At 40.4% G+C, this 27,212-nt stretch overlaps 1 protein-coding gene across 4 annotated transcripts; it reads left to right on the forward strand.

The window, feature by feature from the left end:
* The first annotated feature begins 688 nt into the window (after positions 1-688).
* LOC120728541 (liprin-alpha-3-like) lies at positions 689-25,307 on the forward strand. Of its 4 annotated transcripts, XM_040023533.1 has the most exons (32): positions 690-999; positions 8,382-9,191; positions 11,520-11,621; positions 12,049-12,213; positions 12,960-13,034; positions 13,132-13,191; positions 13,407-13,535; positions 14,305-14,397; positions 14,743-14,795; positions 15,312-15,405; positions 15,501-15,635; positions 15,754-15,837; positions 15,955-16,086; positions 16,169-16,231; positions 16,767-16,846; positions 17,188-17,371; positions 18,461-18,654; positions 18,750-18,993; positions 19,085-19,224; positions 19,313-19,461; positions 19,606-19,702; positions 19,942-20,023; positions 20,483-20,683; positions 20,766-20,828; positions 21,188-21,214; positions 21,998-22,173; positions 22,269-22,366; positions 22,465-22,640; positions 22,751-22,819; positions 23,173-23,335; positions 25,030-25,123; positions 25,240-25,307. In XM_040023533.1, exons 2-31 carry the CDS (start codon positions 8,856-8,858, stop codon positions 25,080-25,082), a joined length of 3,717 nt encoding a protein of 1,238 aa, XP_039879467.1. In that variant the 5' UTR covers positions 690-999; positions 8,382-8,855; the 3' UTR covers positions 25,083-25,123; positions 25,240-25,307. The 4 variants fall into 4 exon arrangements, with proteins under 4 accessions (XP_039879470.1, XP_039879467.1, XP_039879469.1 ...); XM_040023535.1 differs by lacking the exon at positions 13,132-13,191; XM_040023534.1 differs by lacking the exon at positions 690-999 and having other exon boundaries at positions 1,168-9,191.
* Positions 25,308-27,212: the final 1,905 nt, after the last annotated feature.

The following is a 27,212-nucleotide window of genomic DNA, read 5'->3' on the forward strand; positions in this document are numbered from 1 at the left end:
TACAAATGTGATATCAATATCAGCACGCATACTAATAACAGTGAGCATACACACTATGTATGGGCTGGTGAATTAATTTGGTGTAAATGGTAAATTAGGAACAGTAATCGTAAATATAGCTTGTTTCTAACAGGGCTATTCACTTTAAACATATTCCTGCAGTCATTAAATATCATTGGCATGCATTTCAGACACCATTACAGGCTCTTAAATGCAGTCCTGAATACATTTAAAGGAGGAACCAGTGAGTTCTGATATAGGCTACAGTATTTATTGTGTGTTTGCAGCATAAAGTGAAAAAAGGTGGTGCATAATATAGACATAATTGTGACTTTTAGAGGCTTCTTCCATAACAATCACAGCATATGCAGACATATTTAACAGTTAGCAACACATAGTTTTGAGATATATGTTAAACATTCACGTGACTTTTTCTAATGAGCTGAAGTTGGACATCCCACAGCTTGCTTTTGCAGAATCATTTATATGCATATATATAACTGCCTTCTATTTAACTGGTGACTCTGTGGCCAGACTGCAGCCCAGAAACACGGGCAGAATTCGCTAGTGTCAAGAAAAATGTCAGCTGGTTATTTGCTCTTCTCTGATATACATACACACTGTATAATTAATCAGGTGTGTGGCCGGCCCGGGAGTGCGCGTGAGTGCGTGGCGCGCGCGTAAATCAGAGAGATGCGGAGAATGCTGAGAGAATGTTTCTTTAAGACCCATTACCTTCCAATCCGACAGAAGGGGGGTCTGTGGTAAGGTGGCGTATCGTCTCTCTCCGCGTCCCCTTCCTCGCCGCTTAGCTACATGTGGGCAGGGAGAGACGGGGGAAAGGAAATAATAATAATAATAATAATAATAAAACATACACTAAGCTGTATTTCGGCTCTGGGTGAGGGCACGCACGCCGAGGCGGGATCCGCGGGGGATGGATCTAAGGAATATTTAACATCAAACATGGACACTACAGGCTCCCCCCTGATGACTGTGGTAAGGATGGAACTTCACACCGCCCCATCGCAACCCAATTTCAACTGAGAGGGATAACAGTGTTCGTCGAAAGACGCAGAAGAGGAGAGGGGAGAAAAAGGCATGCATGTACTAATATATCGGTGGATGCAGTGCGCGCGTGCAAGCGTGTGATAACAAGTAGGATGCCTTGCATTGTGTTGTCACGGATTGAAAGGGGGTGCTTTACATGTGTTCGTGTGTGAGTGTGCGTTTGTTTGCGTGTGTGCTGGTTGGGGGTGGGGGGCATGGTTGTATTTGCTAAAAGCACGGGCAGTTATTAGATAGACTATGCAACGCGGTATGTCGCTGTCGGGCATTGACAGGTGTGTTGGCAGCACACGCCAAGATTTATTTAGGGCGCGCTTGCTCGCTCCCGTTTGCATACAGTTAGGTGAGGCGATAGCTACTTGCGAGGGAGAGAGAGCGAGATGGGGTCCTCATAAGATGATAAGATGCCACTGTATATTGGCCTGCTATGTTTTGCTTGTAATTAATCATGGCTGCAACTAAGCTCTTTGCCGTTGGGAGCTTTGTAGTCAAACCACCCAGCTCCTCTCACTGCCTTATGGCTTTATAACTCCATAATGGTTGAGAAAAAAATTGGTCTGAAAATGTGCATTGAGTATTTATTTATTTATTTGGTAGGGGGACATAGTCCACAGTTTTAGTCGACCAGGATCTCTGTGGAGCAGGCATGGATTTATCTTCCTCCCAATCTGCTTTGATGGCCATTTTAACAGCCGAAGTGACAGATCTGAGAGCTGCAATACACAACTGCCCTTTTTTTTTACTATGAGAATGTAGATGTGCGCGTGTGCGTTCGTGCGCCCATCATCAGATGGTCTTTCCTGCATACATTCAGAAATGGAGGTGCAGGCTGGCTACAGCTTGGTCGACCTGTCAGTTTCCCCCTTTAGCCTGGTGTGCAGTGTGAATGCCACTGCAAATGAAAGCATGCTGGTTCGGATCCCGGTGTTTCCATTCCTCCACCCAAGCTGCCGACAATCATTTATCGATTCCAGGGATGCGTCTCTTGCCCAGGGGTACCGTTAAAAGGGGAAGAGTGGGGTAGGCGTCCATTATTAGTGGCTATGCTCTGCTTTTAATGGAAATGCAAATAATTCACTGGGCATGCATGCATTCTTGGCCGTGAATGTGATTTAACATTTAAGAGGATGTAAAACCGGCTGCAGAGCCCCTCATTCTTCAGTTTCTCATTGTTGGCGGCTGTGGGAGCCTGCAAACCCCTCTCCCCGCCCCAGTGTCTGGTGGAAGAGAGCTGTTTTTGCAGCTCTATCGCCCCCTCTCTCTCTTCCTCCCTCCCTCCCTCCCACAAACACACACTCAGAGCACACAGTTTTTCTTTGCCCATTTTTCTTTTTTCTTTTTGTGGAGACAGGGAATATTTAGTAACACGATACCCCGCCTAATTAGGGGCCTTGTCCTAACTGGTCATCTAGTAATCACATACTGTAAAGCCAGTCTGTCCAATCCAGAGAAGGGAACCCATCAGAATTCAGTGTGACTGTTTATCACTTGTGATGATGATGATGATGATGATGATGATGATGATGCTGGTGTGGGCAATCACATCCTCGCAAGTACATTCGTTTCAGTGTGGTAAGACTTCAGCTGAGACTTCAGTAGTGACACTGTGCCTGAGCTCACCCTTTACACCAATGAAGCGGATACATTTTAGGGAAATGTTACCACCAGCTCATTGTTTTCTATCTGCTTTTCATATTTCTACAGCAATAAGGAGAAAAGAGAAAAGGTCTAAGTAATGCTACTATGCTGCTAAAGCTTGTGGCATGATAACTATCCTACAGCAGTCTCTCTTGTTTTGTCTCTTCTGCACATGCTCATAAAGACACAGATCCTGAAGCCCAGTGACCTCACAGCTGACGCTTCAGTCAAAACTGCAGGCTGCACAGTTATGTTATGCCTGCACTGAATCAGGACTCCAGCTTTTATTGCCGTTTTTCCACAACAGACTCATCATATGACACTGTAGGAATTCAGAGAAATGTTAATGTGACCTGTGCATTGACTAGTATGGCTGAAGTATTTACTTTAGCCCTTTCTGAACTAATGCAAAGGTGCTTGTTAGGATGGGTTATACCAGCCAGCGTGGATGAAAGTTTAATTCAGTCCTTAGCAGTGGCCTTTCTGTGCGCCTCAGTGTATGTTTTGGGTAGTTTGGAACACAGAGTAACTGCCAGAAGCTGTTGTTTATGTTACATTGCTGGTTTAAAGGAACCACTCGGGGAAAAGTCTGAGCAAACATTTGAGGGTCTTGGTGCAATTTCATGAACAGCATATTTTCACTAAGCTATGTAATGGACCTGATTCATACACCCAAGCCAGAGGCACCATCACCAAAGGGTTTTCAGTTCATATAGTACATTTTGACAAATATATTTGGTCCTTTTTAATGTAAAAAAGATGAATGCTGTCATGTGATAAATAATTCTAAATAATGTAAAACCACCAAACAAAATGGTGCATTATTAAATTTCACAACAACAATGATATCAACGATTTTTTTTAAAAACACCTAATCCAAGGAAATAAGTATAAACATTAATGGCTTTATTAACAGACATACTTTATCTCTGATCCATACTGAGCCTCATCATCAGCTGTCTTAGTGCTAAGGATAGGCTGTAAATAACAGCCACCGTCGTGTCAACCACTGGATTGTAAAATCCTAACATGCAGTGATAAGCTGTCAGTCATAGGGGTCATGCCCTAAATAAGCCCTTAATAATTAAGACCTAATGCAATTTTCTTTCTCCTCATACTGTTCAGTCAGACAACTCATGTTTGAACTGACTTATTTTAGAACCCAGCTGATTTACCGGCTCCGCTGCTCCCAGTATATAACCTTTTGCTGATGTATCTTTATCTTTATAACGACTCATAAATCTAAATTTAAAAAGTAAAGAGGAGAAACACTTTTCAGCCATATTATAGGTGTTGATGGCACATAGTTTGTTCACCTCAGACACATGTTTGGAACCACAGAAAAACCAGCTGACCCATGCAGGATCAAGCAGCGGGTGAACGAGTAATCCACGAGTTGTTGTAGCAGTAAAACAGACTCATAAATAACTAATAATGACACATAAAAATCCTAAGTTTATGCTTTTTGCGACTGAAAGAAAAAAAAATACCGCCATACAAATTCGATTTTTAAGTAATCAGATATTGGTCTTAGTTTTAAAAATATATCATTCAGGGTCTAATTTATTTATTAAAGCAGGAGAGCCTAGTTTGGCATCTTGGCTATGAACTCATTCCTTTGCATAAATATGATGCACATAGAAATGGGAGTGATAAGTAAATCTCTCTCCCTGTAGTCTATAGGTGGATGCTGAGGTGGTGGAGGGGGTGAACCAGCAGTCACCCATGCAGGGCAGCAGTGGTACTGATGTGTCAGAGAGAGAGAGAGAGATGGCAAGTTTTGTAGCTAAAATAGATTAGATCCAAATTATGGTGTGTGATGGTGAAAGTGAGCAGCGTTAGTTACCACAAAAAGGGGAACTAGCTGGAAATTAAATGTATTTTTACAGCAAAGTTTAAGGATGTTAATTTATGCTGTAAAGTTTTGAATTTTAACATGTGGTTGTGAATGATTGGCGTCAGCATCATTTTGTAACCCCAGAGGCTATTAGATATTCAGTGACATTTTTTATATCAGAGAATTACACACCTAAAGAAGTTCTCCCACTATGAAGCAGATTATCACCTTATTATTTCCTGTGTCTGTGTTGAAAGGCCTTACCTAAAATCTCACCCTTTCTTAATATGGAACGCACACTGCGGTCTTGATATGGTTTATTTTTGTGTATGTGGTCATCAGACTGCAGCTATTAATCTGTCAAAGAAGTTCAAAGCTGTTCCTGAATCAGATTTTTATTTTGAACTGTATTTTAAGGATATGCAGGCGATGCCAGGTCAGTCTTGCGTCTTAATTATCCACCAGCGGAGCAGGAAAGGAAGTAAGCTGTTTTTTAGTGGGACACACAGCAATATTGCCAAGTGCTCTAGCCAGCTCACCAGCATGAGAAGCTAATTCAGAGCTGTAACAGACCTTAAATTACCAACCAACGGCTACCCCATTTGTGGTTCCTGGATGCCCATATAACAACGATAAGCACTGATTTTACAGGAAAATCTGGACCATGTTGCCTCAGTCCCCACCGCCTCATTCAACCTCCAATATTCTGTAAATACATACAGTGCTGCCCCTTAATACACTCATTTACACTGCCTTTAAGATTGATGTGTATAAAGTGCTTTAAGTGCACAATATGGCATCTGAGCATATTTAAGACGCCCTTCTTAACATACTGTAATACCGCCAAAAGGCTTTTACTGTGAGGTTTTATATCATTTTAATCAGTTTTGGTTGTCAGTGTTGTTTCTAAGTTGTTGTTTCATGATATCACATCACAAATACCCAAATTCTTTAGGCTGAAACGTTTTGAATACAAATAGTTCCAGTAATTTCTAGTCCCATTTCCACAGGTGAATTAAATAAAGCATTTGACATGTAATCTCCCTTTACAAAATTGGGTTGTCAATCAAGAATAGGTTGTTTAAAGAGGTCAGTGAATTAACAAGTCAGCCACAAAATGACAGCCCACATAAAATTACAGAGTGGGGTCGGTGAGTTTTGAGGTCCAAAGTGTGTAAAAGTCGTCAGCATGCGGCTGAATCAGTAACAGCAGAGTTTAAAGCCATAAACATCAGCAAAAACAAGCTGCTTGCTTGGAGCTTCACAGTGTTGGTTTCCATGGCTAAATAGCTCCTGTAAGTGTACAGTGGACCAGTAATTTTGTTCACATAGTGTTTAAAGCTGTTTGAGTACTTATCCGGTATTAGGATTATATGGAGATCCTCTGAATACTCCAAATTTAAGTAACATTGCACAATTATTAAAATGTACAATTACATAAACTAAAAATGTTTTAGGAGCTGAATTTTTTTAACACCAGTCTTTTTTCACCAGCTGATTCACACTGTGGATGAACACCAGCTGATTCATTTATCAGCAACTATATACCTTTTATTTTTGATTTGTTAAATTCAAATTTAGGGCTGTCCTAAATACATAGTGGGGGTATTTAATGCTAAACACCAAAGGTTTTTATAGATTGATAGATTTTTATCAATCCCCCATTTTAATTTATTATGCTGTCCCCTTTATCACAGAAGAGACCACTAACTGAGTTATTATCACTGGTGCTGAGCTCTGTGGCCTAAATATGGTTGAATTACAAAAAAGATTATTTTTGCTGAACTCTGAAATTCTTCATTGCACTTCCTGTTTTGTTTTGTTTTTTTTTTCAGTCTCACTGATAAAAAAGAATTATGTGTAGTTCACCACATGAGTCCAAACCACTCGAAAGTATAAAGTGCGAGCCCTTAAGTACTCCAGATAAGACAGTAAAGAATATTTGTGGAAGCAGACTCGAGACAAAATAATAATGCTGATTGCTTGGAACTGTATGATTTTGGCCCACTGTTTGCAGGATCAGACACAGGCCTCATTTGGTAATTTAAAAAAAAGGGTAATTTAAGATATGCAGCTGATTAAAAGAAAACCAGTGCAGTGAGCTCACTTCTTCATACTTAACTGCCTTGTTTTAGAAAAGCCTTACATTCTCAGTCCATCCAGGTCATGAAAAAAGAAGGCAGTTGAACCAAAAGAAATTCAGCTGCTTTCTGTTTTCAAGTTCTCAAAAAAAGCTTTGAAATGTAAAAAAAATTAAAACTTGTTTTGATTTTTCCTAAATTTCAAGGTTACCTTAATGCTTTAACTTCACTAACATATTTGAATGTTTTGTTCATTTCTTTTTCTTGTGGCCAAGATCAGATTCCAGTATGAACTGGTCCAAAGCTCACCTGCATGCTTAGCAGAGCTAAATGACTCTTAGATTTCTCACTCAAAAGTTAAGCTCACCATAAAACAAGAAGAGGGTTAGGGTTAGACTGAGATCACACTGCAAAAGAATCACGTGAATGGAAGTGGCCCAAATCAGAATAAGAAATATTAGATACAGTTATGAGTTGTGCTTATATCACAAAAAGCAAACACTCTTGTTTGCTTTTGTAGCTAAAGTTTGAAAAGTAGACTGATGCCACTCTCTTATCTGTCCGTAAAGATATAACGCTAGTGCATCATAATGCTAATGCAGCATTTTAGCATAAAAGCTAACACTGTTCCACCTGAAGGTAAAAACCCATGTATCCACAGCTCAACGTGATTCACTGTGGTAGATTTTGGAAACGTTGAATCAAGCCAGAGGCAACTATTTCAGTCTTTGGGGCAGATTTACTAAATGGGACAAAACAGTGTGCTAGCACAATCCCCAAATAGGGCTCATAGGTGTATCTAGTTTTTCAGTTGATGTGCAAAAAGGTGTGCGTTTTCTAAACACAGGCACAGTCAGTAATTTTCAATGTCAAGCACAAAAAATAAGATGCTTTTGTTGGGGTGGAGTATTAGCACAAGTAACAGTAAACTGAGTTTTGCAGATGTTAGCAAATCAGATTTAAATATATCCCTCCCTATATTTTTGAGTCTTCAGAAAGGAACTCAGAGAAAAAAACATATGCAACTCTCTGAGTTTCCACCCTGCTTGGGTGTTTTTGTTTTTACACCATAACCTAGTTTATGACTTAGCTAGCTAATTTCTAGCTGGTACTTTACACTGTATTTCACAAATAGATATGAAAGTGACATCAGTCTTTTCATATTATAGTGCGTTATAACCCCGAACTTGTCGTGACAGATGACTGTCACGCATTGTATAATGGAGGTTTCTTCCTGTTCAAAGGGAGTTTTTCCTTACCACTGTCGCCAAGCACTTCCTCATAGGGCTTCTTCTGATTGCTCTGTATTACGTCTTCACCATACAATATAAAGCACCTTGAGGTGACTGTTGCTGTAATTAGAACTCTTTGTGTTTTCCAAAGTATTGAATTATTGTTTCAATTACCTTTTAAAGTCAGAGTCTATGTTTTGTGGACTATAACTGAGTTGAACAGCATTAGTTTAAATTTTCACTCATTTCTCATGGTCCATGAATCAGTGTGAATTGTATTCAGATTCTGTTCATTTCATTGGAGCTGCCATTGCATTATTACATATTAGGTCAACCTGTTTGTCATTTTGTCAGAAATGCTAATTACAAATCAGCAGTTGGCATCATTGTCACCGTTCCTCACATTTTCATTAGTCTTGTTGTCGCAAACTACCAGCTCATGCTTGTACAGTACTTTCACAGTTGTTATACTCACAGTGGAATTTATTGTGTGAGATCTAATACAATGTGTGCTTTGTTTTTCAGCTCTTACCAACGACGCTTTGAGGAGCCCTGCCTTGTGGACACAATTTAGGTGCATTGGTCCTCCTTTGTCCCTTCCTTTCCCATTACCCCTTCCCTTCTTCACCCTCAGCCAATCCTACAGCCACCCACAGAACGACTTTCCTGCAGTCCCTCTTATATAACAGGGGAACACATAAGCCTTCTAATCATTTGCCATGCAGGTTGGGACTGAGTAATGCAAGTCTAGTGAGCAAAGACATACAAAAGTAAGTGCAGGAGAAAACAGTTAAAAAAGGCAATAAACACAGGAAGATGTAGGAGTAGACATAAACCAAAAGAATAATATTTTTGGAAAAAAAAATGTAAAGATTTATATTTTGTACATCAAACTTTTGGCTGAAGCTTAACAAAACCCAAGGCACGACAACAGGCGTTTTGCACGTACAATCCCCCATTTAGTTCTCTTTTATTACTTGACACACACGCCACGGTCTCATGATGATGTGCGAGGTGATGCCCACCATATCCGAAGATGGGCGAAGTGGCACCGGTGGAGGCCCCACCTCACCCGCCAGCGCGGGAATCGGAGGCCCAGGAGGAGCAATGGGTGGAGGAGGATTCAGTGGCAGGGAGCCCAGAGGTGGAGGAGATGAAGGAGGCAGCACAGGGAACTTGGAGTCTCTAATGGTCAACATGCTGACAGAAAGGGAAAGGCTGCTGGAGAACCTGAGGGAGACGCAGGAGAGCCTGGGTACAGCTCAGCTCCGCCTCCGTGAGCTTGGCCATGAAAAGGAGTCGCTTCAGAGGCAGCTATCAATTGCTCTGCCACAGGTAAATCTGTACACGTATATATTTACACTGTGCTTGTGTACGTGGGTTACAACGTTTGGGTGTGTTTTCCTGATGCAAGTGTTTTATGGAACATTTCTGCCTGTAAGGTAACTTTTGCTTATTCTCTGCGTTATCAGAGCTGAGTTACATATGAGTCTGCATTTATGAGTGTGTCATCATGAAGCGAGCTCATGAGACAGTAAGCCTTTGCAGTGATGCCTCGTGGAGAGAGAGAGACACTCAGCTCCAGCTAGAACAGGACATTAGACACTTCCCCCACTGCATGCTTAGAGTCTTCACTAATTCTGTTTCTAGTAAATGCTGTAGGTTGACGCTCGTCTGGCTGTCAAGTCCAAGTTGCATCTGCAAATTTCCCCTTCGTTGTGTAATCAGGTTTTATTATGTTTGTTAATCATATCGTTAGTGGGTGATTAATGAGAATGGAAGATAATATGTGCTTGGGCCTTATCTGAACTTCAATAAAAATGTAATTTATTGGAATTCTCTGAGCTTGTCTGATAAAATTGCTTATTGATATTAACTGGAATTTACAAGTTTTATCCTACCATTATTAAAAAAACCCAATCTCTCCTTTCTCCTCATCTAAAGCTGAATGTATTGTAATTATAGTATGTAGAATTTAATGTACACGTGACCCCTCTAGCCACTAATATACAAGGTGTGTCAGGACAAATAATAATAATAATAATAATAATATTTTTTTAATTCAGTCAGATTCCTTTTTATGCCTTTTTGATAAAGTCCATTTCTGACTTGACTGTTGTAATGGCTTTCTTCCAAACATTTAGGGTTACTGATGTTAAGTTAATCCACTGAGTTGCTCACGGTTCAGTTTGGTGTCCAAAAGTAGTCCAGAGTGAGTAGGAAGTCAAAGAGTGTGTGTGGATAACAAAAAGGTGCCGCAGCAACCCAAACTAAAGAAAGTGATTAATGTATGTATACAACACCATATACTGACCACGCAGTTTAACACAATACTTATTTATAGCAGGCAGTTTTACGTGTCTCCTTAGTATTAGGCTCTAACACTCGCCTAGAACATCATACAATCTACATATACTCTCCAACTATTTTGATAGCTTATTATAGTTTGCTTATTTTGAACAAAAATACCACACATTTTCCCCTTACATTTCCATAATAAACCTAGTTTAATATCATATACATCCTCCTACATGTCCACTATATGGATGTTGGAATGTGTGTCTTTGTTTTCTCAGCATTTCAGTTTTTCCATAAATTAATTTACTGGTTATAATAATAAGCAGTTATGGCCTTGAACACCTCGGAAACAAGGTTAAGTATTAATGTAAGAGCCATATTGTTGGATGGAATTCGAATGTACATGTGTTCATGTGAGTGCAGCATGAATTATAAGACAATGTGTAATTTCTCCGCGACATAGGGCCACGTGCACTGTAGACCAGGAATTCAAATTTATTCAAACAAATGGAGGCCGTAGCCTGTAAAGATAGAGTGAGATGAAATAGAAATGAAACGACAAGGGGACAAGGAGAGCCAACTGCGAAGCTGACCCCTATCCAAACAAGAAACAATCCCATAAGGCCAAGAGCCAATAAACACGCTGTGTCACCATCTGTATAGATTTCTCTTTGGCTCTTTCTCTTTCCCCCCTTGTAAACACAAACCAGTTTCATATGCCTACCTTTAAGTGTTTTTGAATCCTAACCCTAAACATCTGCACACTGTCACTCTTAAAAGCAGCTTCTAAGGCCTTAGATGCGTTTTATGGAAATAAAAAAATCTTTTACCGTCGATCCTATGAGTTTTTCTCACTGTGCAGAAATCGTGTAGTACTACCTCTCCTTTTCGGGCTCACTTTCAGCACCATGAAGGAGTTGCGAGCGCATTCCCAGTGGTGCTGTAAATGACATATCGATGCTGTGTTTTGGGGGGTCTCTCCTGTGCATTCCAGAGCCGAGTCATTGTGTAACAGCGTGATGTAATCCATGCATGAATGCGAGTTCACAGAGGAGGATGAGCACGATGAGAGCGGTGGTGGAAAGTGTGTCATTGATTTACATGATTATTATGTAGGTTTACATCATGTTTGTCCTCCTACATTGCTGGTCTCAGGTGTTTCACAGAGTGTGTAACTGTAAGCCTTTGGTTCTGTATATTTTTAGCACTATGTGTGCATTTGCTGTGTGTGTGCATGCTCGTGTCTCGCCTAGATCAAAACTCACTGCAGCTGAACTGCCTGTGCCGAGACCACTTAATCTATTAAAGCCATACGTTTGTGTAGTTTGTTTTCTTGCCTCTGAACGCAGCTTGTGTGTTCCACAGGAGTTTGCTGTGTTGACTAAAGAGCTGAACGTTTGCCGGGAGCAGCTTCTAGAGAGGGAGGAGGAGATCGCTGAGCTGAAGGCAGAAAGAAACAACACACGTGTAAGATGTTTAGCAGCCATTTTGCTTATTAGCACTGTAACAGGCTCTGTGTTATCTTCCTCACCCATTGTGGTTGTGTGGGTGTCACACTGTTTCATTTGCTTCTGTTTGTTTTTCCTTCTCTTGATCTTCTTTTTTTCCCTAATCCATGCTCTCTTTTCTCTTCATGGCCCCTTTTCATTGTCCATATCTGCTTTCATTATGTCTTTTTTTGCTGTGCTGAACGTTTCTCGTCACTCTTAAAACCCTCACTGCTCTGTGCCGCCCCTGAGCCTACTCTCTTTTTTCATGATCCCGGCAGTTACCCTGTAATCTCTGCTCCTGTCTCTAATTCCTGCTCATTTTGTATGAGCTTTTTCCTTCAAATTGCCTTTCTTACCTCTCTCTCTCTCCATCCTTCTCCCAATTAACCCACTCAATCGTTCAGTTGTTGCTGGAACACCTGGAGTGTCTTGTGTCTCGCCATGAGCGCAGTTTGAGGATGACGGTGGTGAAGAGACAAGCCCAGTCCCCTGCAGGGGTCTCCAGTGAGGTGGAAGTCCTCAAGGCCCTCAAATCCCTGTTTGAGCACCACAAGGCCCTGGATGAAAAGGTGTGTTTGAAAGGCTGAGAGCAAGAGATTTCACTCGCTCAGACCAAAAATTGAGCCAAAAGATTATTAAACTCAAAGTCATAAGTCACCAGAAACATGCTTGAGGTAAAAAGGGAGGTGAAAGGACAGAATCGGCAGGTGGCAATACAGCCCACTAGCAGCACGGAGATGTCAGAGGGAAAGATGGGAGACTTTCCAGATTAAATAGACCACCAAAGTGTGAGGGTGTGTTTGGTGTATAATGTGAGAACAGAGAGGCAGGATATACATATATATACAACTTGGCTGCTCAAAGTAGCATTCAGGCTGCAGGTTTAGCTCACATGTTTCCGTATAAAATCAAGTATTATTGCTTTATGACAATGAAAATTTACTTTGACGTTGTTTGCTGTGATGATCATATAAAGGTCCACTTATAATGAACTGCTCTTCTCCCGAGTTAGCACTAGAGCATCATTTAGTGTGATAGACGTGAATAAATCAAGTCCTGTCAGCCTTAGTGATTGTCTCATGAGGATTGCTCACACCCAGTGCTGAGTTGGGTTCAATTAAAATGCAGTGTGGTGTGCAGAAATTCCCAGTGTAGCTTCCGTGGTGAGCTTCATCTCTGATGCGTGTGTTTTGACCTCTCATGAACTCTTATTTGCTTATTCGGTAGTGATAAAAATGTAATCACAATCTTGATATTAATTCCCCGGTGCCAAGTTGACTTACTGCATGCCATTTCGTATTGCTTCACCTCGCAGGTTCGAGAAAGGCTCCGTGTGGCCCTTGAGAGGGTGTCCATGCTAGAAGATCAACTCGCAGCGTCTTCTCAAGAGGTAAAGTCTAACGTGCCAGGATTGTGATTTGACGTTAACGACCGGCTCAGTGTGAAGGGAACATTTATTTGGATCGTCTGTTTATCTCTCTTTTCAGGTAATCTCTTTAAGAGACCAAATTAAAAGACGTCAGCAAGGGGTGGACGGCGGGAAAGATGTAAGGGAGGGTTTTATGCATGTTGGTTCCAGTTGTTTTTGTGTATGTGTTAGCGTCCAGACAGTCAGTAGAAAGTAGATATTGGGTAACATGGTGTGTCAGTGTGATTTTTAACTCACCTACAGTTTCATTTACGTTTTTCTGCAATAACAACCCATTCTAACTCTTTTTTTTCTTCATCACTCTCATTTCCTGCTTTATTCTCACCATTCCAGCGACTGCCCAATGGTCCTTCCTCTGGACTGGAAGATGGGGAGCTTGACAGACAGAGAGAAGGGGAGATAGAGCGGCAGAGAGCTGAACTCTCCCAGCTGAGGGAGAGGCTGGCCCTCATGTGCCGGCAGGTTGGTGTTTGTGATCCTCTGTGTTGAACTTTGTGAGAATGGCTTTTAGAGTTTGCATTGGGTTTCATGTCTTAAACGGTAATCAGAACTGAAATACGCCCACAAATTCTCTGTCAAAATCCAAAATAAAATATAAAAGCTTCTAGCAAAGTCCTGATTAAAACATTTACTATTGTCCACACGTCCACAACATGCCTGACCCATCCGAAACGGCCTCAAGGAAAGCAGGTGAAACTGTTTGAATTCCCAGCTACATTTCTGTCTCCCCTTTGTTTGTAAGTTTGGTTTATTATATAACCACCCTGGCTATCGTAATAAATCAGTGCCAGCTCCTCACTAGCAATTCCAGCAACACAGCATATCCCAAGGAGGAGGATAACTAATCACAGTACTTCTCCTGGTCACCCTCTTCCCTCTTGTGGCCGGTTACACTACTGCAGTTGCTTTAAGACACCATATTCATCCCCTATAGTAGGCTATATGACGCCATTTGATTTTAATAGCTGTACGTAGCACAAAATCTTACATAAGAGATCAGAAATGTTTAGAGTAAAATGAGTAATGCTTTGCTCTAACCTTCAAAACATCTTAAAACCTTTTGCGTGTTCTGTGCGTCACCGCGTTACACCCCCAGAGTCTCGTGTGGACCCAACTGGCATTTGTAATCAGTCACTGTCTTGTCTGTTTACACTTAGTGCCGTGGCGGTTAATACTGGCTCACGTAGGTTCAATCTGTGTCATCTCTGGTCCCTTTGTGTTGTCACGTTAGGTCGGGGAAATAGAGGAACAGCTTGCCGCCGCCAGGAGGGAGGTGACGAAGTCAGAGGAGGCCAATCAGAAGCTCCAAAGGGAAGTGAAAGAGGTTTGTTGGGCCAGTCTGTCTCTTCATGGCCAAGACCCTGAGATCTCACAGCACCCAGGGTTCCAAGAGTACAACACAATGGGCATATGTATTAATATTTATTATTCCAAAGGGGGATGAGAGTAAAATTAACCGATATCAAAGAAATGCTGGGCTGAAATGAATGCCATAATAAATATTAATATACTCCTGCAGTCTAAAAATAGAGTGCTCTGTGCACGTATTCAAAGAAGCGTAGTAGAAATCTCTTACCTGGCCAGTAGTTTTCTACGTGATAAGCACTCATGTGTTTTGTATATTGCAAGTTTTATATTTATATCATTTTGTTTCATGAAATATTACCAGGCCCTTTGCCAAAGAGAGGACATGGAGGAGAGGATTACAACACTAGAACGAAGGTATTCTTTTTTTCTTTTCTTTTCTTGTCTTTTCTTTTCTTTTTTAGTCTTCTATTTGTAGCTATCTTATCTATTTCTCATCTATTTGTAGCTTGAAAGAAGCTCAAGACCAGAAGACCAGAATTTTATGCATAAACTATAATGCACTTAGCAGAAGGACCATATGTTTCACCTGTTGGCAGGCAATGTGTTGCAAAAGCATCATGACGCCTCTTTATAGCATCTAAGCTAGTTTTACATAATGACATTTGCATTATATTCTCACTAATGATTCAGTGAATATTTGGACAGAAATAGTAATTAGTTTGGATGTATTACCCCCTAGATTTGATGTACCGGGTTATATTAACATTTGTTTAGAATTAATACTCCATTAAACTATCTAAGTTCCTGTTTCACATTAGTGCTGTTTCAGCACCAGCTAACTTAAAACAGTCACAAACATTGATATATGTCACGGTATTTCGATTTAGGACCGCTGCAGCATTCCTCTTTGATGGCGGCTTTGTGTTGCAGGTACCTCAGCGCCCAGAGGGAGGCGACTTCTCTACATGATATCAAAGACAAGCTGGAAAATGAGCTGGCAAGCAAGGAGTCCCTGCACAGACAGGTAAAGTTTGGCTCAAACAAGCCAGTATCCAGCTGTGTTGGTAACAAAAGTCACGAACGTTTCTGTGTCTGATGAATGTTTTCTTGACTGTCTAGAGTGAAGAAAAGAACAGGCAGCTACAGGAGCGTCTGGATGAGGCGAAACAGAAGCTCCAGCAGACCCTGCAAAGGGCAGAGACATTACCTGAGATTGAGGCCCAGCTTGCACAAAGAGTGGCTGCTCTCAACAAAGTCGGCAATCAATATCAACCACTAACTCTTTTGAATAGAATATTCCAGCTTTTATTCGAATCTCATTTCAAATATTTTAATCAGCATCTGCAAATATCTTTCTGTTCTCACTCAAAAGGCTGAAGAACGTCACGGAAACTTTGAGGAGCGACTACGGCAAATGGAAGCTCAACTTGAGGAGAAGAACCAAGAGCTGCAGAGGGTGACATTAATCACATTTTCCTGCTGAGACACAGTCTGATGTGAATTCTCAATTCTGAATAAAGTTTAAATTTTATCTCTGCTTTTATTCCTCCTCTCCTTCGTGTCTTCATTCCAGGCCAGGCAGAGGGAGAAGATGAATGACGAACACAACAAACGCCTCTCAGACACTGTGGACAAGCTTCTGTCAGAGTCCAATGAGAGACTTCAGCTGCATCTCAAAGAAAGAATGGCAGCACTAGAAGAGAAGGTAGAAAAAGAAGAGTATTGTGTATAAACCACTGTACCACATGAAAATGCATATGTATACTTTTTGTTTTCTTTGCTTCTAGAATGCTCTTTCTGAGGAACTGGTCAATATGAAGAAAATCCAAGATGATCTTCTTGCTAATAAGGTATTCACTTTTGTATTTTTTGTAGTTGCAGATTAGAGGTGAGACACCCCATGATATGATGTTATCACAATACTTCACTCACGATACGATATTATTGCGCTTTTTTACAGTTTGCAATAACTAATACTTCGATGAGTAACCTTTTTTTTATAGTTAAATAACTTATCTCAATTAAGTTATTATGCTGCCAAAAGAGGCTGTGAGCCAACACCAACACTGTCACTAAAATCTGCCATAGAAGAATGAATGAGGTCAACTTGGTAATTACATGTAGTCTGTTACTGATAGTGCAGATAAATCATCAAAGCTAAGTGTTGGGTGATTTTTCATGTGAGACTATTTAATCGAAGCCCTTTTTAATTGTTTCCAGAGTGTTCGGACTTGTTTAATAAAATATTAATATTTGGTGTATTGATACAATATCCCCACGCAAACTTTCACGATATGATGCTGTATTGGTTTTTTCCCCTACACCTATTACAGATGTTTAAACCTTTGGCGTCATGCTAAAAGTGTTTTCTCCTCTTTGTTTTAGGAGCAGCTGATTGCTGAGCTGGAGCGAGTCCAACTGGAGCTGGATCAGCTGAGAGGAAGGCCAGGCTCGTCTTATTCCAGGTTAGCCGACATGAACCCTCACGGCAAAGTATTTATGCACCGTGCCCTACATTTATGAATACCCAAAGTCTCCCAAAGAACACAGCGCTTATGCTGAGTACACCATTTGTTTACACTCCTCTGCTTTGTAAAGTTGTTCACATTGTACCTGGAGGCTGTTGGGCTGTCTGATAAATACACAAACAAATGCTTTATTCATAATTTTATAACTTTTAGTTTTAAATTCCTTGTTTATTTCTGGGGGAATCTTTGTGTGTGACAGTGCTGTGTGTTTGCACACTCACCCACGAAATGTTTTCAAGTGCTGCTGCGTAACATTTGAATTCTGGATCTCATCATAGGGCGGGCAGCGTGAGCTCACTTCCCTCCACCCTTTTTCGAAGATCTCTTCCAGGGAGTGCCTCGGAGCTGCGGTACCCTCAGGGTGGAGGCTCACTCCCAGCTGGCTATGGCAGCTCCTCTAGTGGGGTCGTGGTCAGGCGTCACCGTGGCCGTTGGGGGACTCCTAGAGATGATAGTAACAAGGTGTCCATCTCAGGCTGAGATAATGATGATGTGCATATATGCACAGTTATATACAGCCATCATAGGCTTAACTTTGTGCTCTGAACGATTTCTTTAAAATGTTCTTTTTCCAGGGTGGAATGATTGTACAAAGAAACAAGAACTGGGTGCAAAAGTTTGAATTTATTTGGGATTTTCTCTGATCCATGCAGGGTTAAAAGTGTAGAAATACCCTCACTAATATTTCATATTCCAGAAGCCTAGTGGGTCAATACTAAACGTTTGCAAAGTTGCAAGATCATCAGTTAAAACAACTGTATGTAAGATTAAGTTATTTGGATTTGTCACCACTTCGTCAAGATCTGAAAGAAGACCCAAACTGTTACCTTCAGTTGAAAGGAAATTGGTTAGGATGCTCAGGAACGATGCAGGAATCACCAAGGCCTGCTATGAGCTGAGAACTGCCTTAAAACCAACATCACTTCCATAGTAAAGTGTGTTTTTCATCACTATGGGAGGATACAAACTAAAATCAACATCTTCAATTTCAATTTCAATTTGCAGCTGCCCACATGGACAAGCCAAATGTGTTCTGTAGAAAGATTTTATGGCCAGACAGGATAAAGATTCAGCTTTTGAGCGTAACAACACTATACACAAAGTGGATGGAATAATGAAGAAGGGGGAATTTAAATGAATTTTACCAATTCTGCCAAGAAGAGCAGTCACATATTCAGTCAGAAATATGCCAAAAGCTTATCGATGGGAACCAAAAGTGTCTGGTCAAGGTGCAATTTGCTAAGAGACATTTAAGCAAATATCAGTAGGGAATGTGTATAGTTTTGTGTAGAAAAAAATCCTAAATCAGTTCAAAGTTGTGCACCCAAATCTTGGTTCTTAAAGACTTTAAAGATGCATGCTACACAATCATTCCACACCGGGACGTGAACAATTCAAATAAATCATTCAAAGCACCAGATTACCAAGATATTAATGCTTATGATAAGCCTTTGTAAACATTTGACCACAGCTGCATATACTGTGATATGGTGCTATTTTCTGAATGACACCATTGTCTCTATCCGTTCTATTGTTTTTCTCATTTTCCAGTATGGAGAGTGGGACAGCAGCACTATGCTGGGTCCTGGGTTTGAGGGCGGCGTGGAGGGAGGCTGCTCTGATGATGAAGAGGATCGGGAGACTATGTTCGGGTCGGAGCTGCTCTCTCCCAGTGGGCAGACGGATGTACAGACTTTGGCCATCATGCTACAGGAGCAACTGGAGGCCATTAACAAAGAGATTAAGTAGGTTTTGTGTGCAACAGTGTGTAGATGAGAGTGTTGTGAGATCCTAGGATTGTTTAGCCTACTGTTAAAATTCTTCTCTCTTCTCCTTTAAGGCTGATTCAGGAAGAAAAAGAAAGCACGGAGCTGAGGGCAGAAGAGATTGAGAGTCGGGTCAGCAGTGTAGCCCTCGATGCCTCAACTCTTCCACCCTCTTCACTGGGTGGACGTGACAGTGTCGGGAGGGGCTACATGACTCCCTCCATCACCTCGTCCACATTGGCGTCACCCTCGCCACCCAGTTCTGGACATTCCACCCCCCGCCTGCCCCATTCACCTGCCAGGGAGAGCGATAAGCAGGTGCTGTCTCACTGCTGTTTTATACCAACAAATGAGTGAAGTTACACTGAATTTCCCCATATAAACCTTTTGAACTTTGTCCACCTTGCAGAACAACAAAGACGGTGAAGAATGCAGAGCACTCGCCCTGATTGACTCCACCCCTCCGCCTGTTCCTCGAGCCCTACGGTTGGACCGAATGACACACACTCACCCAGGGGCAGGCCTTGATGATCACCGTGAATTTCGCAGGTACTCAGAATAATATTAACATGCAGTATATTTGGCTCTGAATTTAGCCCTGAAGTGCACTCAGTTTTCCGTCCCTCTGTTTGTCCAGTCTTTCTGCTGACGGTGCCACCACAGCTAGCCAGGATTCCCTTCACAAAGCCAGCAAAAAGAAAAGCATCAAATCCTCTATTGGTCGTCTCTTTGGCAAAAAGGAAAAGGGACGGATTGGTGCACCTGGACGTGAATCTGCCTCACTGGGTGTGTGAACAGCCTGGACACTAGTCATTCAAAATGCCGTCTCTCATGTCCAAGTCATACATTTATCTGTTTGCAGTGAGAGAATCATCAACAGTGAAACCAATACAGGAAGTAATTATTATTTTTAACCTATGATCTTTACAGCCTCCACGCCCTCTGATGACCTGGGTTCAGCTGATCCATTAGGTCTGGCTAAACTTGGAACTGGAACAGTGGAAAAAGATCGCCGCAGCAAAAAGAAGTGAGATCAGTCATCTTTCCACACGCTTATCATGTTGTAGCGACATCTTTGATCCTAATGCGATATAGCAATACATTTCGTAGTTTAGTTTTAATTTAAACAGAAAAATGTACGCCTATGCGGTGCCGCAAGGCTGAAAAGTTTTTAACTTCTCATGTTGATTTTCTATTTATAAAAGAAGACAGTGGTAAGGTGAGATATGAAGAAATTAATCTTCTGTTTTCCACTCTCCTTGCCAGGCATGACTTATTAGAGGAGGCATGTCGTCAGGGTCTGCCTTTCGCCTCATGGGATGGCCCGACTGTTGTTACGTGGCTTGAGGTACGTTTCTGAGCCTCAGGACATAAAACCATCAGACTGATTTGGACCAGTTTATGTAAAGTTTAGTATGTTGTCATTACCAACATATTACATTACCGGAATATATATTGTATACATGATGGTAGATGATAATATTATTTAAAGCCAAAGCTTTAAATAATGAGGTCAGTGAATGCACAGGTAGAAGTCTCTTTGGAGAAGTCTTTTTTTCCACTCTTGGTAAAGCAGCCCTACTCTACTGCTATTAAAACCTTCTGTCTGTGAAGGGCAACCAATCAGAAGGAAGCCAGCTTAAACGGAAGGTAGCTGGGGAGAGAAGCTAAAAATGCTCGTTTCAGAAATAGGATGTCTCTTTTTTGGTATTTCACTCACAAGGTTTTTGTCACCAAGTCATACTTTATTTGAAGAATGTTACTGTTACTGTTCGTTGTGCACCACTTCTGCTTTCTGTTGTCCCAGCTGTGGGTCGGGATGCCAGCGTGGTATGTGGCAGCATGTCGCGCCAACGTGAAGAGCGGCGCCATCATGGCAAACCTGTCGGACACAGAGATCCAGAGGGAGATTGGCATCAGCAACCCTCTACACAGACTCAAACTTCGCCTAGCCATTCAGGAAATGGTCTCCCTCACCAGTCCGTCTGCACCCGCAAGCACTCGCTCTGTAAGCCTGCGTACAAATCCCAGTTAAAAAACACGGCACGGGGGGTAGACACAAACTAATAATTTGTGCGCTGCCGTTACAGTCAACAAGTAACATTTGGATGACGCACGCTGAGATGGAGTCTCTCACTGCTGCCACCAAACCAGTAAGATTATATTTCATGTGAAATGCAGAGAAGCTGTTTTTATATTGCATTGATTTATTTGACACATTTGTTATGTCGTGAGCAAACTGTCCCGTTAATAAGGTTTCTTCTTTTTTTTTGTCTCTTAATTAGGCATGTTTGGCTACACCTTTCCCTTGCTGTTCCCTAAAAATCAGTTTTGATGTAGTGTTTTCCATCTAATTCTCACTCACTAACAAAGCTTTTCCTCCTTTTGCCTTCCCTCTCCTCCTCTGTCCTGACACTGATTCATTACAAACACAAACACTCTCACTGGTGACCTTTCCCTCTCTTTGCAAATATCTGCTCCTTTCCTCTGTACGCTCGGCCTGAACCGTAAGGAGCAGAAGGAGTTCAGCTGGGATCAGGTGAGCTGCTGAGAATCCACAGGCCATCACATGATTTGCAATTTATTTTTAAATAAAGGCTTACCAGGAAACCAAGAGACACAGCCTTAAAGGGAAGAAGAGCTAAAACGAAGTCTTTAAATATGCATCTGTGTGTCTAACAAGACATGCTTATATAAATCCAGGTTTGAAGGTTGTAGACTGGCACTTATTTTGCCTTTTTTCAGCTCTCTCTTTAAATGATCAGAAAGTGAAGGAAAACAAAAAGCAGCAGAAATACTTTACTTTCATAGGTCTAGAGTTAACACATAACTCATTATTTGAGACATGAGTTACACTTTAGCGGCGCATTTTTAGAAAGTGAGACCAAATTGTTTTTGCCATTTTAGGCTACAAGTATACTGTTTCCTGTTCCCAGTAATACAGAATTTGTGTCAGAGAGATATTTAGCATGACCGCTGAGTGGCCAGCAGTGTATATACACGAGTGTGGTGTATATAGAGCCCACGGGAAGGAGAAACAAATGGAGAAAACCCTGCATGGCGGGGGATTTTGTTTTTATTACACTTTCAGGTTTCCCTTTTACTACTATTTTCTCTGCACTTTATCTGCCCTGTTCCAAAGAATTAAGAAGTCACTAAATATTGTTAATACAAACACATTGTAATTTTTCCTGTTTCATTATTTAGCTCAAGTGAAACACACAAATTTGTTTTATATTCAGAATGTTACCTTTAGGATTTTTTTTTTTCATGTTTATTATGCATCTTGTTTACTCTCATGTCTATAAACCTTGTTCTCCAGATCCTGGCCTATGGAGACATGAACCATGAGTGGGTGGGAAATGAATGGCTGCCCAGCCTGGGTCTACCCCAGTACCGCTCTTACTTCATGGAATCGCTGGTTGATGCTCGCATGCTCGATCACCTCACCAAGAAAGAATTGAGGGGCCAGCTGAAGATGGTGGACAGTTTCCACAGGTGAAAGAAAGGGCACCCACGTTATTGGATTAATTTTATGTTCTGCATATTTCCACCCACTGCATGTCTTAGGTCTCTGTCCTTACTACTTATAGGGTGAGCCTTCACTATGGCATCATGTGCTTGAAGCGCTTGAACTATGATAGAAAGGAGCTGGAAAGGAGGCGGGATGAGAGCCAACATCAGAACCAAGGTGAGGCCTTTGGATAATGCCCCAAACTTGATTTCAAAGCGTTAGTTTACTCACACTGGTGTGTTTTTGTCTTTGTCTTTGAATTTGTGTTTCTCCAGATGTGATGGTGTGGTCCAATGAGCGAGTGATGTGCTGGGTGCAGTCTATCGGTCTAAAAGAATTTGCTGACAACCTGTTAGAAAGTGGGGTCCATGGGGCCCTGCTGGCACTGGATGACACCTTTGACTACACTGACCTGGCCCTCCTTCTTCAGATACCAAATCAGAACACACAGGTAGACTACCTCACATGCTCTACAACAGCCGGCAATGTCAGATGCTCTTCTGTTATCCTAATCTACAGGTGTAAAATTACCCGAAACATCTTTTCGTCTGTCTCTTTCAGGCAAGGCAGCTCCTAGAGAAAGAGTATAATAATCTCATCTCCATGGGAACAGAGAGGAGGCCCGATGAGGTACAACAACATAGACTTCAGGAAATATTTTTTTTGCCCTTTGTTTAATGTGCTATGAAAGATAAATTTCTTTCAGGGTTAAAAAGAAAGACTAAAACATGGCTTTTCCTTGTAAAGGAAGGCTTTACTGCTAGTGAACTGCTGGCAAGCCACAGTGGTTCAGCTGTGTTTACACGGGTGCTAATTGCTTAGTTACAGCTTGTAGGGCTAAAAACTGTGCAACTGTGGAATATTGTCACAACAAATACTGCTTTGTCAAATACTGTTTTGTTAAACCCCACTAATGCATAATGAATAAGGGCCAGTGAATGCTGTTGTTTTGAATCACTAGCATTATTTCCTTGTCTCCACAGGACGGCACAAAAACATTCACACGGTCACCGTCATGGAGGAAGATGTTTAGGGAGAAAGACCTCCGTGGCGTGACCTCCGATTCCTCAGAAACATTACCTGCCAACTTCCGTGCCTCTGCCATCTCGACCCCGTCTGTCACACTGAGAAAAGTCCAGAGTGAAGGTGAGGACTTGAGCATGATAACAACAATACTGTCAGGATCAGGGATTACACAGCAGTTTTTTCCTGTTTAAAAAAAAAAAAACAAAGGAACAGTTCACCCCAAAATCAAGTTTCTATCTTTTATTTCTCTGGCTTTTGCTGCTATTTATCATTCTGAAGTATTTGGGTGTGAGTTGCTGGGATGTGGAGATATTAACTGCAGAACTATGATGGAACTGGGTGCTCCAAGCACCAAAATAAAATAAAAAAAACTGACTCTACAAACCTTGCTGTGAGCATGTTATCTATGTGCATGCTTCCTTTGTTTGGCAAATAGAGACAGTAAAAAGAAAATAGTTCCTGCATAAATATGCTAACAACAAGGTTTTTTGTGATTTATACAAAGAGATATTTGGTGCTCCACATGTGCCATCTGGATAGATTATATTTATATTTAAATACAGTGCTGTGCAAAAGCCTTGAGTCAACCCTCATTTCTTTATAATTTCATTTCAAAGAGCCAGACTTGGGTTTTTTTTTTCTAAAATGGACTTTTGAAGCTTTTCTTTGGACATTGGCTGCTTTGTCACTCATTTTCAGGTCAGCTCTTGTACCTGACCCTTTTCAGAGAAGTGATTTTTGTTTGTTTAAGTCAGTTAACATTGGTCTATGAGTCATTCAAGAATAAAAAAAGATGCACCTAATGGATGAAGTCTATACATACCAAACATAACTGAAACATGTGCAAACATATATGGAAATAAAACATAAAAGGCAAGGTCTCTGGGCCAATCCATGCCCGATATGTTCCTTTGTGTGTTTTTCCACCCAGATATGCTTTTACTTGACTGTGTGTTCGGGGTCATTGTCATACTGAAAAATAAAGCCAATCAAATGGTATCGCATGGTGGATCTGATGATCCTTTTCTTATTTTGAAAAGAGCTCCAACACCATTGGCTGAAATGCCTCCACCATGTTTTAGATGAAATTAACAGAAATATCCAGTATTTCTTTAGGAAACAGTTTCCTGTTCTTTTTCTTCATAACCAATGAAACTGAAGATGTCTGTAGACATTGATATGGTTTGGACCAAAATTTTCAAGTTTGGATTCAGCACTCCAAAAGTGTCACATATCTCATCCTTACTCCCTGTTTCACTTTCTTAAGATTGGCTTCTTCACGGCTCTTAAGGAAGAGAAACAGCAGCTGCACCTATTTCCCATTTTCTTTGCAAAGTATAAAGCAATGAATGGTGATGCAAGACTTTTATATTAAAAACGCATTATGCAAAAATATAAACAAAGTCTTGCAAATGCTCCTACTTCCTACAGTGATAATAACAATTTAGCAGTTTCATTGGTTATGAAGAAAAAGAACAAGAAACTGTTTTTTAAAGAAATACTGGATATCTCTGTTAATTTCATGCAGAGCAGTAGATGAGAAGTTTAACATGATTTGCTTTACAGTAAATATGAAACTATAGCCAGTAGTTGGTTTTTCCTGAGGAACAGTAAGCTTTATTAGCTTAACAGAGCAAAATCGGTGTTTCCCTAGGATGCTGTGTTTCTAAATAGTTTATATTTTCAATACAGAATTTAAAGCTTAGCAGTGCCGTTTTTTTAAATAACATCAGTAATGTTTCGCTTTACTGACTTGTATCTGTTTGTCTTGTATATTTAACAAGGACTAATCACCTTTTTTTTTCCCCTGTCAGCAAACTCTGGTCCAAGAGCAGAGTCGGGGTCTGTGAGAACATATTCCTGCTAAAAAAAAAAAAAAAAAAAAAAAGAAATAAATAAGCACACCAGGTGAGAAAAGCACTCTGATTGATCATAGCTAAAAATAGCTTGAGCGGATACCACATCAGTCATGTCTGTACGGTGCCATTGTGACTCTTTAAATGTCTTTTCTTATATTTTCATAGAACCCCGCCTCCAAATCAACCCAAGAAAAAACACATTTTAGAGGAAAAAAAACCTGAGGAACAAAAAACAAAAAAAACGAAACAAAAAGGACACTAGAAGATGACCAACAACCTTCGAGCCACATGTCTCGAAAAATCAAAGATACAGAGTGAATGATTTAAAGATGTTAAAATTGGAGTGAATGTCTGTTTTACCATCAGTCTCTCTCTCTCTCTCTCTCTCTCTCTCTTTCTCTCTCTCTCTCTCTCTCTCCCTCTCTCCCTCTCTCTCTCTCTCTTTCGATCCATAGTTGTGGCATGATGCTGTTTGATTCTGTAGAAAGTGGCCTGTAGAAAGTGACCAATGCCTATCGTGAATTCATCTTCTGTTTTTCCTTTTTTTGGTTTTTTGAGTGTAAGACGGCAATATTGACACAATGAATTTATAGTTTTTAAACTGGAAAATGCATTCCTGTTCCTATCAAGAGAACAATAGTCCAACACGCATCCTTTAAGTTGGTCTGACTGTGATTTAGATTGATTATAGAACATACTCAACAACGCCAAGTAACATCACAATACAGTATGGTGTGGCGAGGGGGGAGGTTTAAGGCCAGAATGTAGGAGTACACAAGGAGGACGATATGTATGTTCTTAAGCCATAACGGAGGTGAGATGCACAAATGTGAATAGGACAGACAATGAGACAATTAGCAAAGTGCTTTATGACAAAATCCTGTTTGAACTGGGGGAAAATGACTTGAGTTACGGAGCATTTGTGTTAATATGCATGCCAAATTCAACCATTTTAGAGTGAACGTCATGATATCGATCATCAAATGATGTGAAAGCAGGACTTTGTAAAATGTGTGTATTTTATTTTTATCATTTTTTATGATAACTGCTATTGTTTGTATGTATGTATGTATGTACAGTATGTATGTGTGCGTATTAAACTGTACGTTCATTTCATACTTAGTTTTAAGACTGACTGTAATTTCATTTTAGGTTGACAAAGGAAATATGTTTTAAATTATGGACATTTAAGATATGCTACTTGTATGTGTACATTTTGGACAACAAATTGTGTTATGATTTCAATTCATATTATTGGAGAGTAGTGATGATAATTGATTATAATATGATAACAATAATGATAATGATTGTAAAAGCTGTAATTAAAAAAAACAAACATACCTGTATGAATGTTATTGAAGGAGTTATTTCAGAGTTTCGCCTTCACACAGCCTGCCCACAGAAGATCACATGCGGGTGAGTCAATAGTTATGAAGCTCTTAGTAAGAAATATGTTTATCAGACTAAAATATATATATTTACATTTATATTTACCACACATTTTCAATTTGTGGCACTTTAAATTAGATAAAACGATGACTGGAAAATTCTAGAAAAGTTACAAAAATTTCTTAATGTGAGTTCATCAGTGGGGAGATTTCATAGTGATATCAGTCACTTAAACGTTTTAATGGTAAATTATGTTTTCCAGTAAAAATGTTAAAGTTAATATGCATCTCACAAAATTGTTTCATTTTTTCCCATTTTCATTGTTTCATTAAGGAACATTTTTATACTGAAATAAATGAGAGAAATTGACTTTTTATGGCTATCCATAACATTTTCTGATATATGGCAGAACAACATCCAAAATTTCCTTTGTAAAGACTTTTGCTTCTAATATGTACATGAAAGGAAATAGAAATTTTGAATCTGACTTTATATTAAATAATATTTAGTAATAAATGACAATGTCTGTTCTGTTTAAGCAAATTAGTGTACTGTATGCACTGTAGATGGATAAAATTGAGTTTGTAAAGCAAAAAAAAATAGATGCTTTATGTAAGTAATCAAATTGGGAAGTTGCATGGTAGCACTTTTTTTTTTTTAACATTTATGTTCCTGTCGTGCTTGCCTGCAATTTGGTCCATAACAGAGTGATCTATAATAAGACATGTTGGTGATATGTAAACAGCCTG

Source organism: Simochromis diagramma, unplaced genomic scaffold (assembly GCF_900408965.1).
Source record: "Simochromis diagramma unplaced genomic scaffold, fSimDia1.1 OVJJ01000208.1, whole genome shotgun sequence".
Taxonomy (NCBI): domain Eukaryota; kingdom Metazoa; phylum Chordata; class Actinopteri; order Cichliformes; family Cichlidae; genus Simochromis; species Simochromis diagramma.

Coding starts and splice junctions, on each gene's coding strand:
- LOC120728541 (XM_040023533.1), top strand. CDS start 8,856: ATGATGATGTGCGAGGTGATGCCCACCATATCCGAAGATGGGCGAAGT. Junction 20,684..20,765: donor CACCCGCAAGCACTCGCTCT/GTAAGCCTGCGT, acceptor CTGCCGTTACAG/TCAACAAGTAACATTTGGAT. Junction 22,367..22,464: donor GAGCCAACATCAGAACCAAG/GTGAGGCCTTTG, acceptor GTGTTTCTCCAG/ATGTGATGGTGTGGTCCAAT.